This window comes from Anabas testudineus, chromosome 8, assembly GCF_900324465.2.
Source record: "Anabas testudineus chromosome 8, fAnaTes1.2, whole genome shotgun sequence".
NCBI lineage: Eukaryota > Metazoa > Chordata > Actinopteri > Anabantiformes > Anabantidae > Anabas > Anabas testudineus.
This window is the reverse complement of record NC_046617.1, coordinates 5,301,619-5,314,341: the sequence shown is the minus strand read 5'-3', so window position 1 is coordinate 5,314,341 and position 12,723 is coordinate 5,301,619. Positions and strand designations below refer to the sequence as shown.

Here is a 12,723-nt window from a genome sequence, read left to right as displayed (position 1 = left end):
TCGATCCTGACTAGTCTCCCAGTTCCTGCCACTAAAAAACATCTCCACAGCATGATACAAACTTTTACCAAGGAGTGGTTTCTGTCGGGCCACTCTATCAGACAGGACTGCTGCAGAGATGGTGGTTTTTCTGGAAGGTTCTCACCAGAGAAACACTGGCACTCTTTCAAAGTGATCATTGAGTTTTTGAGAACTCTAATTTCCCAGAGGTGGGATCAAGTTGTCGAAACATCTGAAGGATGATCAGTGGAAACAGGATATACCAGAGCTCAATTTTGAGTGTCATAGCAAATACTAAATGCTTATAAAGATACTCTGTTATTTTTAATACATTTGCAAACATTTCAAACAAACCTCTTTAATTTTGACATTATGGGGTATTTTGTATAAGGCTGTAAAATAAAATGTGGCAAAAGTTAAGAACTGCTCCAACATTAAATAGCATTTCCATACTGTGCTTTTTCGCTATTTTAGTTTAGAGTGTAAATACTGTTTGTCTACCCTACTTGAGTTTGCAATGCACACACCAAGGGGGTCTTGTAAAAGCACAATGTGCATCAATTTGTTGCTCTGGGGAGCATCTGATGCAGGGCAGTGCATGCGAGACTGAGTTAAAGCAAACGTATAATCATGGTAATTAAAGAACATGTCCCCCAGTGCAACAGTGTGGCTGATGATTTTTACTAGTTGTTGGACAACTACTCAGCTCTCTGGCATGGGGGAATAAGAATAAGGCTTGTTAGCAAGAAAGACTCAATTTTGTGTTTTTATATAACATGATGACAGAAAAAATAAAATGTCACACTTATTCTTTAACTTTGATGTCCCAGAGCAAGGAAAAAGAGAAATTCCACACAAATAAAATGTACAATTGTCTTTTATTATTATTAACCATTTCCAGCAAAGAAATTAACCACATTTCAGTTTCTGATCACATTAAATGGAAATAACATGTCTGTTACATAATAACCAAAATATGGACAGATCATATCTACAGGTAGAACGCAGCAAACAATACAAGTACAGAGGAACATTGTTAGAGTTTTGTTGGACTTAATTGTTTGTGAAAGTGAAGGGTATGTTTCTAATTCAGCTCATAAAAAGAAATGTACAAGCCAGCCTTAGGTCATCACGGCTTAAGAAAACACAAGCATACTGGTGGTTACTGTGTGGTGGTTCAGACCCAGAATGAGTCCTCTAACAGTCACATGTGTATTTACTGACCGCTGGCTGTTGAGTTCATGTTGTTGTCCAGTTCAAACCACAGGTGAACAGAGAACTGACAGAAGAAGTCACCATCAACTCACTGTCTCCGTCTGCTGCTCGATGAGCGGCTTGGTGAGTGCCTGCTGCCACTCCTACCAGAAGAGGTAAAAGATGCACAAATAAATCACTTATAATGCCTTGAGTTGTTGCACTTTAAACTCATGCTCAACTACTATGTTAAATCAAATAAGCCTGTATTTGTATATATCTTTTCACAACCAGTCCAGATTTGATGTCAAACAGGGAGGAACAAAAATGAAGATGTTCTTATGTGTGTGTGTGTGTGTGTGTGTGTGTGTGTGTGTGTGTGTGTGTGTGTGTGTGTGTGAGAGAGAGAGAGGTAAACTTAATAGCATTACCAATGCAGAAGAAAGTAAAGATAAAGAGCAAGTCACATATTAACACATATTTATGTGTAAATCACGTGGGATGGATCATTTAAGTTTAAAAAAAGACTTGATCAAGAAAGGCATTTACACGTTTTTGCTTTCAACAAAATTTCTTTGGGTTTACTTAAAGTATGGAGTCTGACATCTGACTGTGCATCATAAATTAGAATTATGTCTAGTCTTGTTGTGGACATTATTAAGATAGATGTGTGCATACAATCCCACAAGAAGCAGCAAACTTCAATTTACCAACCTTATAAACCTTTCGGTGTTTTGGGATTGTATGCACACATCTGAATTAATTAAGAAATTGAGAAAATATATGTATAAATTATAGCCTTCGACTACCCTACTCACTGAAGAAGCATAAAGACAGTTTAGGAACTAAGATTGGAAAGATATTCAGGTCTGTCCATGTTACTGGAGAACAGTGAGATCTACCCGTGTACTGTTATGATTAGAAACCTTTCAGTTATACAATGTTGAAGCTTGTTTAGTGTATAAAGACAACAAGGTCCTTCCCTTCCAAACTGTGCATATAAACCGACTGTATGATAATTTGTTTAGCCTGGCATATCTATCTGCCCCCTCCTCCATTTGCACTGTTAGGTTTAAAGTTCCTTTACATTGTCTGCAGTTTAAATGCATCTATAGGTACAGACCTGTGGCTGGGTGATGACGCTGCTCTCATGTATCTTGGAGGAGAATAACTGAGTGAGCGAGAATCTCTAAGTGAATCAGCTGGCACCCGCTGTGGCCTGGCAGGGCTGCAAGGAAAACACAATCAGATTCAAAACTACCACATTTCAGTTAGATTCTAGTTGGGTGCAGTCAGGGATGTTGTCAATACAACAAAAATGCCCGAATAAAGCTAACAGTAAAACTATGTATATTCTAAGGGTCAAGTGAAAAAGCCCAAAAACACAGTTCACAGCTCAGAATGTAAAAATTAATATTACTGGTATATTTTGCAATGCAGTGTTTTTTCTTCTCTCATTACCTCTTTACTTTTGTTTCCTTTTCAGTGTCAGAAGACGAGGAGGACGGAGAGCTTTGAGCTTGGCCTGTCTTCCTGTTAAAATGAAAAAATAGCAACAAGGGCAATTATTGAAACCTAGTGTGAGGCTAATGACCAATCTGTAAAACACCAGATTTATTAAGCAGCTAGCTATTGTGTGGTTCTTGATCATTCCCCATCTCTTGCTTACCCTTTTACTTGCTCCACCTCAGAGTCAGAACTGTCTGAAGAGGATGAAGAAGAAGAGCCAGAAGAGGAAGATGAAGAGGAGGAAGAGGAACTGGAGCTGCTGCTGCTCCTGTTGCTTTTCTTGTTCGCATTTGCCTCCTTCCCGTTTACTGTGCTCTCCTTTCTGACCGTTTGGTCTGATGGTTGAGGGGTGGCTAGTGGTGACTGCTTCCTGCTTGGACCTTGTGATGACTGTTTGGCGTCTGGTTGGCTGCCAGCCGGAGACCTTTGGGAGGATACATCAGAACGCCTGGAGTCTGACTGGGACACTTTCCTACCTGATGGTGGTGCATGGGATGAGTCTCTGGAAGGACCCTGTAAAGTAGAGGAACGTTTCTGCTCTCTGTCCTCTCTCTTCTCGTCCTCTCTATCTTTTCTCTTGTCTCTCTCTGCAGGTGCTTTTATGTCTTTCCTCTGCAACGATGGCGAAGGGGAGGAGGAAGTGGAGCTTGAGGATGATGATGATGAGGACCTGCCAGTTTGGGGAACATTTTTTGGGTACACGTGCTCCTTATCTCTTTCTCTCTCTTGATGCACCTCCCTACGTCTTGTCCTGTCACGTTGTCTTTCTCTGGAGAAGGAGCGGCTGTTTCTTCTTTGCTGCTGTGGAGAGGGAGAGCGACGGGATCTGAGGAAGAAGATATACAAATTCAAATTTGCTCTCTCGTGACATTACTGTCAACTATGTAAGATAAATCTCAGTTCTGAATTTGTATTTTTAATAACGAGTCGGTGATTTTTTTCACCAAAATTCCTGCTGCACATAAAAACCTTATTTTGGACAAATTTAGCAGTTTTTGCCTGTTTAAAATTAAAAGCTTATTTCAGCCATATCTATTGGTCTGTCCCTAACTGTGAGGACATAGAGTACATTACATTACATTATGCATATAAAGATGACTAAAATCACATAATCATGTGATTGGAGAAGCACATTTTGGCAGTTGAAAGTTAGTGTAAAATTACTCTTTTAAAAGAGTGACAGCTTTAATCTGAGTTACTGTTGTGTAGTACACTTGAACTGCATATAAAATCCAGTCAGGTCAAATCTTCATTTCACAAATTAACAACATGTTATAAGGCATAAAGGCATAAGACTGTGATCCAGAACGTGTACATGCAGGTTTTGTCTTACCTGCTGGGGGGACTTCGTCTCCCTGGGCTCCTAGACCTGCACCTGTTGCGCAATCTTGGGCTTCTGGACCTGGACCTGTTGCGTGTTCTTGGGCTTCTGGACCTGGACCTGTTGCGTGTTTTTGGGCTTCTGGACCTGGACCTGTTGCGCGTTCTTGGGCTTCTGGACCTAGACCTGTTGCGAGTTCTTGGGCTTCTGGACCTGGACCTGTTGCGCGTTCCTAGGCTCCGAGATCTGGACCTGTTGCGCGTTCTTGGGCTCCTAGATCTGGACCGACTCCTCCTGACAGCTCGCTCACATTCCCTTTCTTTCTCTCTCTCTCGGTCTCTCTGCCTCTCTCTGTCCCTGTCTGACCAGGCTGGAGGAGGAGAAGCTCTCCTAGATCGGCGTGGAGGTTCTTGATACTGCCTTGGTGGAGTGCGACGCGCTGGGGAGGCAGTGGAAGTTTTCTGGGATGGGGAGATCGACCTCCTGGCTGATGGGCTAGACCTTGCAGGCCTTCTTACTACATCCCTCTCTCTTCGTCTCTCCTTTTCCCCAATTTTAACCTCCACCCGTGTTTCCTCTGTGTTGGGCTCAGAGGGAAAATATTTGTTGCTGCTTGTGTTGCTATCCACTCTGTTGGGTGGGGAAGGAGGTGGGCTGGGGCTATCCATTTGTGTTGGGCTGTATCGTTCTTGACCTTTTCTTTGGGGCAGGTAATTGTCCGCAGGAGCTCTGTAAGAAGGTCTTTCCCTGTCATGTCCATCTCCTCCCCCTTCTCTATTCTTCGGGGGTTGCCTGGATGCATCAGTCTCAGAAGCAGAGGCAGAGCTTTCCTTTCGACCATTGGCTAAATACCTTTTGAACAGCAGCCCCAATGGCAGATGGGGCACTTTTCATGGGGCTATTTTTTTCCCTTCCTGCTGAACCACCCTTTTTCAAATTGCCTTCATCTTCAGATGATGAGGACGAAGAAGAAGAGGAAGATGAAGATGAGGATGAAGAGCTATCACTGTCACTATCACTGCTGCTGCTACTGCTGCTACTACTACCACTGCTGCTGCTACTGCTGCTGGTGCTTTCTTTTCTCTTCTCCGCCTGTTTTACCTTTTCAGCACTTTTCTCCTTTGTTGTTGGGGTACTTTTCCTCACCTGTCTGTCATTCATGTCTGATCTTTCACTCTTGCCCTTGCCTCTTTCTGCTGGTTTTGATCCATCTCCTCTTTCTGCAGATTGGACCACTTCATCTCTCTTTCGTCCACCTTCTTGTCGCTCGCGGTCTTGTTCGCTTTGCTTGTTTAAATGCCTCTCCCTCTCCTTGGTACTTTCTCTGTCTTTTTCTCTTCTCCTCTCATCCTCTCTTTCTCTTTGGCACCCATTGGTGACTGGTGAATGTGACACAGGTGAGACAGAATCGTGAGAGGGGGATCTATTCCTTCTCCTTTCACTTTTCTGTTGAGGGAGAGACACCTCTCTCTTCCCACTGTCTTTCCTATTGTCCCTATCACTTGGCACTTTTGAGTATAGGTCCTTCTCAGCCCTGCGGTCTCTCTCTCCACTTCTCTCCTTCCTTGCCCTCTCTTTTTCAGGAAGAGGTGAGGGGGATGAGGAGTCATGTCTCTTCTTATCCTGTTTATTTCTGTCTTTTTCTTGCTCTTTGTCTCTGCCCCTTTCCACCCTAGTCTCCCGTTTACATGGAGGAGAGGGGGATGAGGAGTCATGTCTCCGCAGTGGAATGCTCTCCTTCCCTTTTCCCCTATTTTCTCTGCTCCTTGAACGTCTCCCTTTTTCCATATCACTGCTTCTGGACCTCCTTCCTTTCTCCTTGTCCAATTCTCGGCTCCTTGATCGCCTTCCTCTCTCCATCTCTCTGCTTCTGGAGCGCCTAACTCTCTCCCTTTCATTTTGTTTGCTCCTAGATCGCCTTCCTCTCACCATCTCTCTGCTTCGGGAGCGCCTTAATCTCTCTCGCTCATTTTCTCTGCTCCTTGATCGCATTCCTCGATCCATATCTCTGCTTCTGGAGCGTCTTCCTTTTTGTTTGTCCATTTCTCTGCTTCTTGATCGCCGTCCTCTCTCCATCTCTCTGCTTCTGGAGTGACTTGCTCTCTCATCATTTTCTCTGCTCTTTGATCGCATTCCTCGATCCATATCTCCGCTTCTGGAGCGTCTTCCTTTTTGTTTTTCCATTTCTCTGCTCCTTGATCGCCGTCCTCTCTCCATCTCTCTGCTTCTGGAGTGACTTGCTCCCTCTTCATTTTCTCTGCTCTTTGAGCGCCTTCCCCGATCCATCTCTCTGCTTCTGGAGCATCTTGCTTTATCTTTGCCCCCTGAATTCCTTCCTCTATCTCTCTTGTTTTCTGTGCTCCTTGAACGCCTCCTTTTCTCACTCTCCTGTTTGCTTCTAGAGCTCCTCTCTTTCTCTTTGATTTTATCCATTTGTGGAGGTGGAGAAGGGGATGACGAGTCCTGCCTCCTGCTGGTAGAATTTTTCTGCATCTCACTTGGTCGTTCTTTGTCTCTCTCAAGATTGGGCCTCTTCTACATGACATTAAAAAAATTTGTTGGCGATGCTTTATATACAATTTATGCTAGTGACAGAAAAACAGCGAGACTAAAATACATAAAATAATTCAGTTAAATATAAAACATAAGCAAATGAATAGATCAACCAATCTCAACCTTACCCCTTCACCTCCCTGTTGATGTGGGCTGTGATCCTCATAGCCTTTTCTTCTCCTGTCTGGGGATCTCGCCTTTCTTCCTTCATCAGCTTTTCTTACGGTTTGGTCCTGTTGCCGTGACTTAACTGGAGCTGGTGACTGGCTATAAATATCACAGAAAGAAATTGCAGAAAGGGCGAGCATTAGGCAATTTTATTTGCCAGTAAAATGTGTTGAACTATTTTTCACAGCAAAGCCAAAGCAAGTGATGTAAATAAAGAGGGGAGCTACTTTGGAACTTAGCTACAGTTCTTATCTAGACCGTTTCTTACCTAATATTGTATTTTGCTACTCACCTCTAACTTGAGGAATTCTCTGAACCCTTTCTTTCTCTTTTGTTCCTCTCCCTATCTGCACTCCTAGTGGTCATCACTGTGAGCTAAATCTGTGTCCTTACTTTTTCAGGTGGTCCCCTTGTTTCCTCATCATAATGCTCTATTATTTGCCTACACACACACACACACACGCACGTATATGTTTTGTCTTATACCTGTGAGCAGAGCTGGAAGAGATGCTCCTGTGTCGTGCTGCTTTTGTTTTTGGAGGACTTTTACTCTCGCTCTTTTTTCTTTTCTTCTTTGACACCTTCTGGTTTTCATCTGAGGAACTTTGGCTGAGTGAGGGAACAGATGTAAAAGTTTACACAAGCTTTACATTAAACCATGAAAAAAAAAAAAAACAACTACAAAATGCAACCTAATTTCATTAGAAATTACCGTGTGCAAGGACACGTAAAAAGATTAAATGATGCTTTACTGATACTGCTTATGAGACAAAAGAGATATGACAGACACTCACACATACTTATTTAGAAACACCTACCTGTCATCATCTTCTTCTTCTTCTGAAGTCTCGCTGAAAGATAGATTTCAAGTTAACAATTGCAACTAATTTAAAGTTATTAAATAAAAATATTAAAAAAAAGGAATATCAGAGCAGCATACTGTTTCTTTTTCTTCTTCTTGGATTTCTTCTTCTCTCTGCGAGGTGATGGGGAAGGACTCTCTGAACTGCTGGGAGAGGGAATAAAAGTAAAAGTTGTTAATACTAATATTATATATATATATATTATAATACTAATATTACTAATACTAATATTGTACTGTTAGTTAATACCTATTCTGTTCTTATCAAGCTCATTCTTACCTGTCTCTGTTCTTGTTTTTCTTTTTCTTCTTCCGACTACGCTTCTTGGGAGGACAATCTGAATCATCTGAATCTTCCACCAACCTGAAAGAGACAGAGGGCAACATCGTCCAAGTTGGTGACATAATCAATACTGGTTGTCTGTCTGTTTTTACTGCAGTTTTGTGAATCACTTCACAAACTTTACTCCATTAGTTGAGATATAGGAAAACTTCAAGAGTTTGAAGCTTGTTTCAGATTTTCACTGAGGTCCAACAATGAAAAGCATCACTTGAAGTTTGACAAACGAAAGACTATATATAATATGTAAAAACTTACACAGTGGCATCACAATTGCAGCAACACAGCTGAACTGTAAAACTTTCAATATGTGGAAGATGACTATAAAACCAGAAAATGATTGTGGTAGTGACTACACAGTCACTAACAAATAAAAATATCAACACCCATTTGAACATCTGTTTTTAGTTAAGGCTCTAGCCCCCATCATGTGGATCTGTTCATATAAAATAAATTGTTTTTTCACCACCACAAATTTTTTTTCCTCACTACATTTATATATTAAATGTTAATTTCAATATTTTTAAAACGAAGTCTGGAAAACAATGTAACTTTCACTTAGGGCTGGCCAATAAATGATAATGATATCTATCGCGCAATAGCTTTTTCTCAGAACTTTTAAACATGGTCAATATAACTTTGATAGAAGCCACTCCATGTTTTGAAGCAAAAAGCCAGTGATAATGAGAATAGCACCATGCAAACCAATCTAGTGGCTGGAAAAGTTGCAGCAATGTCAACATGCACAGCACAGATCATAGAATGAGCTGTTACCGACAAAACATGCTAATGTTTTGGCCTCTGCGACCCTTTCCAACAGCAGAAGCGAGACAAATGAAAATGATGACAGAAAATGTTAGAAACATAAGCTGCAGCACTTTCGAAGAAAGCATTGAGGCTTACACAGCCCAAGTCTCAAAAGACAAAGACAATGTTGAAAAGAAAAGTCAGAGATATTCAGTAGTGTGGAGATATTCTTGCTAATTAAAGTCTGATGTCTTGCAAAAGACATATTGCCAGTAAGCACTATCAAAAATGACGGATTTGAGCGTCTCCACACCTTGCTTAAGAAAAAAGGGAAAGCTTTAAGCTTGGCAGAAATAGTGATTTAACTTTTATCGAGATATACATATATAAACTAATATGAAAACATCTTTTTGATTGAAATTTGAAATTTTTCCCATATCACCCCGCCCTACTTTCAGTTTGGGTCAATGAAATCAAAAACGGTAAATTTGTTATGCACAACATTTTGGTATGTTTTGTGCTTGTTCTACTCACGTGTATTTCTGTTGCTGCTGTCTCTCCCTCTCCAAGCGTTCCTGTTCTCTCTTCTCCTTCTCTCTTTCCTTGCGGTCAGCATGGAAGGATGATCCATCCACATAGTCACTGGAGATACCAAATGCAGCACGAAGACGGTCATTCTTCTGCTGGTTGGCTGCAGCCAGGGCATGAGTCTCTGTCACCCTGAGAGACAGAGAGGAAAAAAACAACAAAACAGTTTTCTGTTACCAACAATGTGATATATTTACCTTGAAATTATTAGGGCATTTCATGAAAAGGACAAAGTAATGCAGTGCAGCCAGAGTGATCAATCAGTTAAAATGCTGACAGCTGACTGAAGTAGTACACAGTGCAGCTGCATGGACTTAAGTAACCAGGTTACAGTCGGCTAAGCTGATTTCTTAAGAGCGACTTAAACAGAAAACATGATTTCAGTAATCAGGTAGGTAATCACAGAAAAGGGCACTTTTACTACCATGTATTTTATTTAATTCAAACACTGTACAATGTGAAAAGGAGTAATGTGTCTCTCTCATACCACTATCAATCATCTCCCTCAAAAAACAGTCCGTCTCCTCTGCTTCTATACAGTTAAAATCTGTGAACCATGCTTTGAGTAGAGGTAGAGTAAAATGGATTACTCACCAGGATTCTTAAATGCATTTCTTTATGTCGATTAACCAAGAAACCTGAGTTCTGTGACTAACCTTGTTGATGAACTGCATGTATACACAGTCACTGACATTCACTGTAATTTTAAGATAACCTCCACTTTGCATTTGATTTAAACAAACCTTTAAATTAAGACAGCTTGACTGTGTTGTACTTACGTTGGTCTCTCAGTGGTGGCAGGAGCCGGCTCTTGTTTCTCCTGCAGCATCATGCGGAAACTGTTAACCTTCTCTTCAATCTCCTCAGCAGAATACCTGACCATCCAAAAGAGACGACAATTGAATCATGTGCTAGTGTCAATTTGACATATATCATGGTATACTTATTGCTCTCCCACTATATTGAACAGAGTTCAGTATTTGTTCTTGAAAAATGAAAATAGATCAATTGATAGAGTTACTGACAAATAAGTGATGGATTTATTTAAGTGTTTCAGTTGTAGTTCACCAGATCTAAGAGTGATCACAACTAAACTCAGTTCAAGTTGGTGAAAACTATTGTATTACAAAGGCCTGACAACATTTTTATTTACCCTTGCTCCTCCATCATATCTTGCAGCTCAGCACACTTGACCTCCAGCTGCCTCTTCCGTTGGTGCTCCAGAATTTCAGCATTGGGCTGTCTATTAAGCTGACTCTCGAGCCTCTCTCGATCCTTCTCATCTCGCTCACCACCACGCTCATCCCGTGGCCGTTTGACCCGCAGGCTCGACAGATTGCGCTGCACATAGCCATTGGTGCCGCTACCTCGCGGAGTTGTCAGGCCAATCCCATTGTACATGGCTCTGCAAATATAAAACAGAGGTGCTGTTTGAACAGTAGGAAAACCAAATAGTAGAAACAAAAAATATTTAAACATTTGTAAAATTGTAAATTCTTATTCCTGATAGAAACAATTCAATTTCTTTCATTACTCTTAAATATCTAAGAGCTAACGAGAAAGGTTGACTGCTTCCTTTGAGGGACATTAAACATGTTTGAGCATTTACATGTATTAAGATATTCATGGTGTAGGCATCACTTTAGCACCAAACTTTAAATCAGCAAATCTCCAAAAAGCAGAGAAAAGGGGGACGACAAAAACCTGAGCTCAGTGCCTTTGATTCTGAACATAAATAAGGTATTATTACGACAAACAAGCTCCAATAACACTTTCTCCAGTTTATCATTGTAAGGATTACACAATATTGAGGAAAATGTTATTTTAAAATGGCTGACATCCTGTAAATAACTAGTGGCAAATCCACTTAATCGACCTGGCTTTTTATTTTTGTATATATTCTACAAAGGCTGCCTAAATGCATGCTAGAAACACGTGTAAATCAGTTTTATGAAACCACGGAAACTCCAACACGAAAAACTAAGCTCAGGTAGTGTTTGGTTCAGGCGGCATTTTGTTGACACAGTTTTGTGTGAAGTGCGGGCCGGGTTTCTCTTAATGTACTGTAGTTACTGATGGACTCATTAAACACTACATGTATCTACGCTTCTCTTTCTATGTCCAATACACTTTATTTATCAGAGAAATAAATTCACTATAAATCGTTTTTGTCACGCATTAACACGTGCGCCACAACAGGCCTGTTGCTCGCTAACGTTACGTCTGTGAGGTAGCGGATTTATGATGACTAACGCTAAGTCAAACAACAGAATAAAGCATTCGTCTCATTATTATAAATGATTGGTCAAAAAGTCGCTACTTTAACATTCAAATTAGTTAACTTGGTGGTTATATGGCTTACATTTGTAAAGGCCGAATCACAGTTCAACGTAGAGAACAACTCCTATCGAAGCTAACTAGCTAACGTACGTTTTAGCTACGTACCACTGTCTTCTCCGGGACGGAGATAAACGGTGTTGAAGAAGGTCTGGCAATAAACAATGTCCTGTAGAATCCAACAAGAAAATCGTGTATTTGGAACTGTTAAAAAATGCAGAAATTTGACTGCTAGATTAGCTGTTAGCTTTCTAGTCTCTAACCACTAAAGGAAGGAGCTGAAAACGAAGTGACGTCATACGCACCGGACGCAAGCCTTAAGTGACGCGTTCACTGTCGAGGGCTAAAAATCCATTATACACCGGGAGATATTTATTTTAAGAAAAAAAAAAAGTCCAACATTAATTTTAATTTATGTAAACATGATATAGCTCCGGTTATATGTTTGAAACAGATGAGACATTGTGTAAGCAATGATATTATACTATACATGGTTGGAAGGTCATCCACATGGATCCCAGTCCTTAGACCATTCCAGTGACTCTGGACAACATAGTCTGAGTGCTAGTTGTTTTGTGATGAATTGATTAATCATCATTTCTGTGACCTAATCTATACACCATTCTCCATATTATTTTTGCTACAGCAATGATGTCATATTCAAACAACAGTATCATACGTCAGTTACAGTGGATTACTAACATTATTATGGATAGCCAGGTAGTAAATGGATAAATGTGTACTGATAAAGCATGTTTGATAAACAGCACAGTTGTCATCTTCTCATGAGAAGACAACTGGGTCATTATTGTGAAAGCTAATCACATGAGAATGATTTTTTTTTTTTTTGCAGTTGTGTGCTTGTAGCTGTTTTTGTCCAACAAAACTGGGACTAAATAGTATACACTATATATACTATATAATGTATAAACACTAGTTGGATTTGTGAAATCTGCACTAACATTCGATACATGTAATAATGCGTTTTAGCAACTTTGTAAGGTAACATGCTGTCTTTTGTGATTTATCTGAACAGGCATAAGGTAAGAAAGCAAAGTAAGGTCTGTAAAAGTATAAAATAAGCATTGTAAGCACACAAATGAT

The 12,723-nt window shown here is 40.5% G+C and overlaps 1 protein-coding gene across 1 annotated transcript; it reads right to left on the bottom strand.

Annotated features, from left to right (window-relative positions):
- Positions 1-859: 859 nt before the first annotated feature.
- On the bottom strand, positions 860-11,921 carry srrm2 (serine/arginine repetitive matrix 2). The gene is given in 15 exon segments (XM_026352746.2): positions 860-1,358; positions 2,318-2,422; positions 2,656-2,727; positions 2,864-3,529; positions 4,037-4,830; positions 4,832-6,559; positions 6,706-6,844; positions 7,232-7,354; positions 7,564-7,596; positions 7,686-7,751; positions 7,888-7,971; positions 9,229-9,414; positions 10,062-10,157; positions 10,436-10,687; positions 11,728-11,921. Coding segments are annotated over 14 exon segments (4,395 nt in total). The 5' UTR covers positions 10,684-10,687; positions 11,728-11,921; the 3' UTR covers positions 860-1,303.
- Between the last annotated feature and the right edge of the window lie 802 nt (positions 11,922-12,723).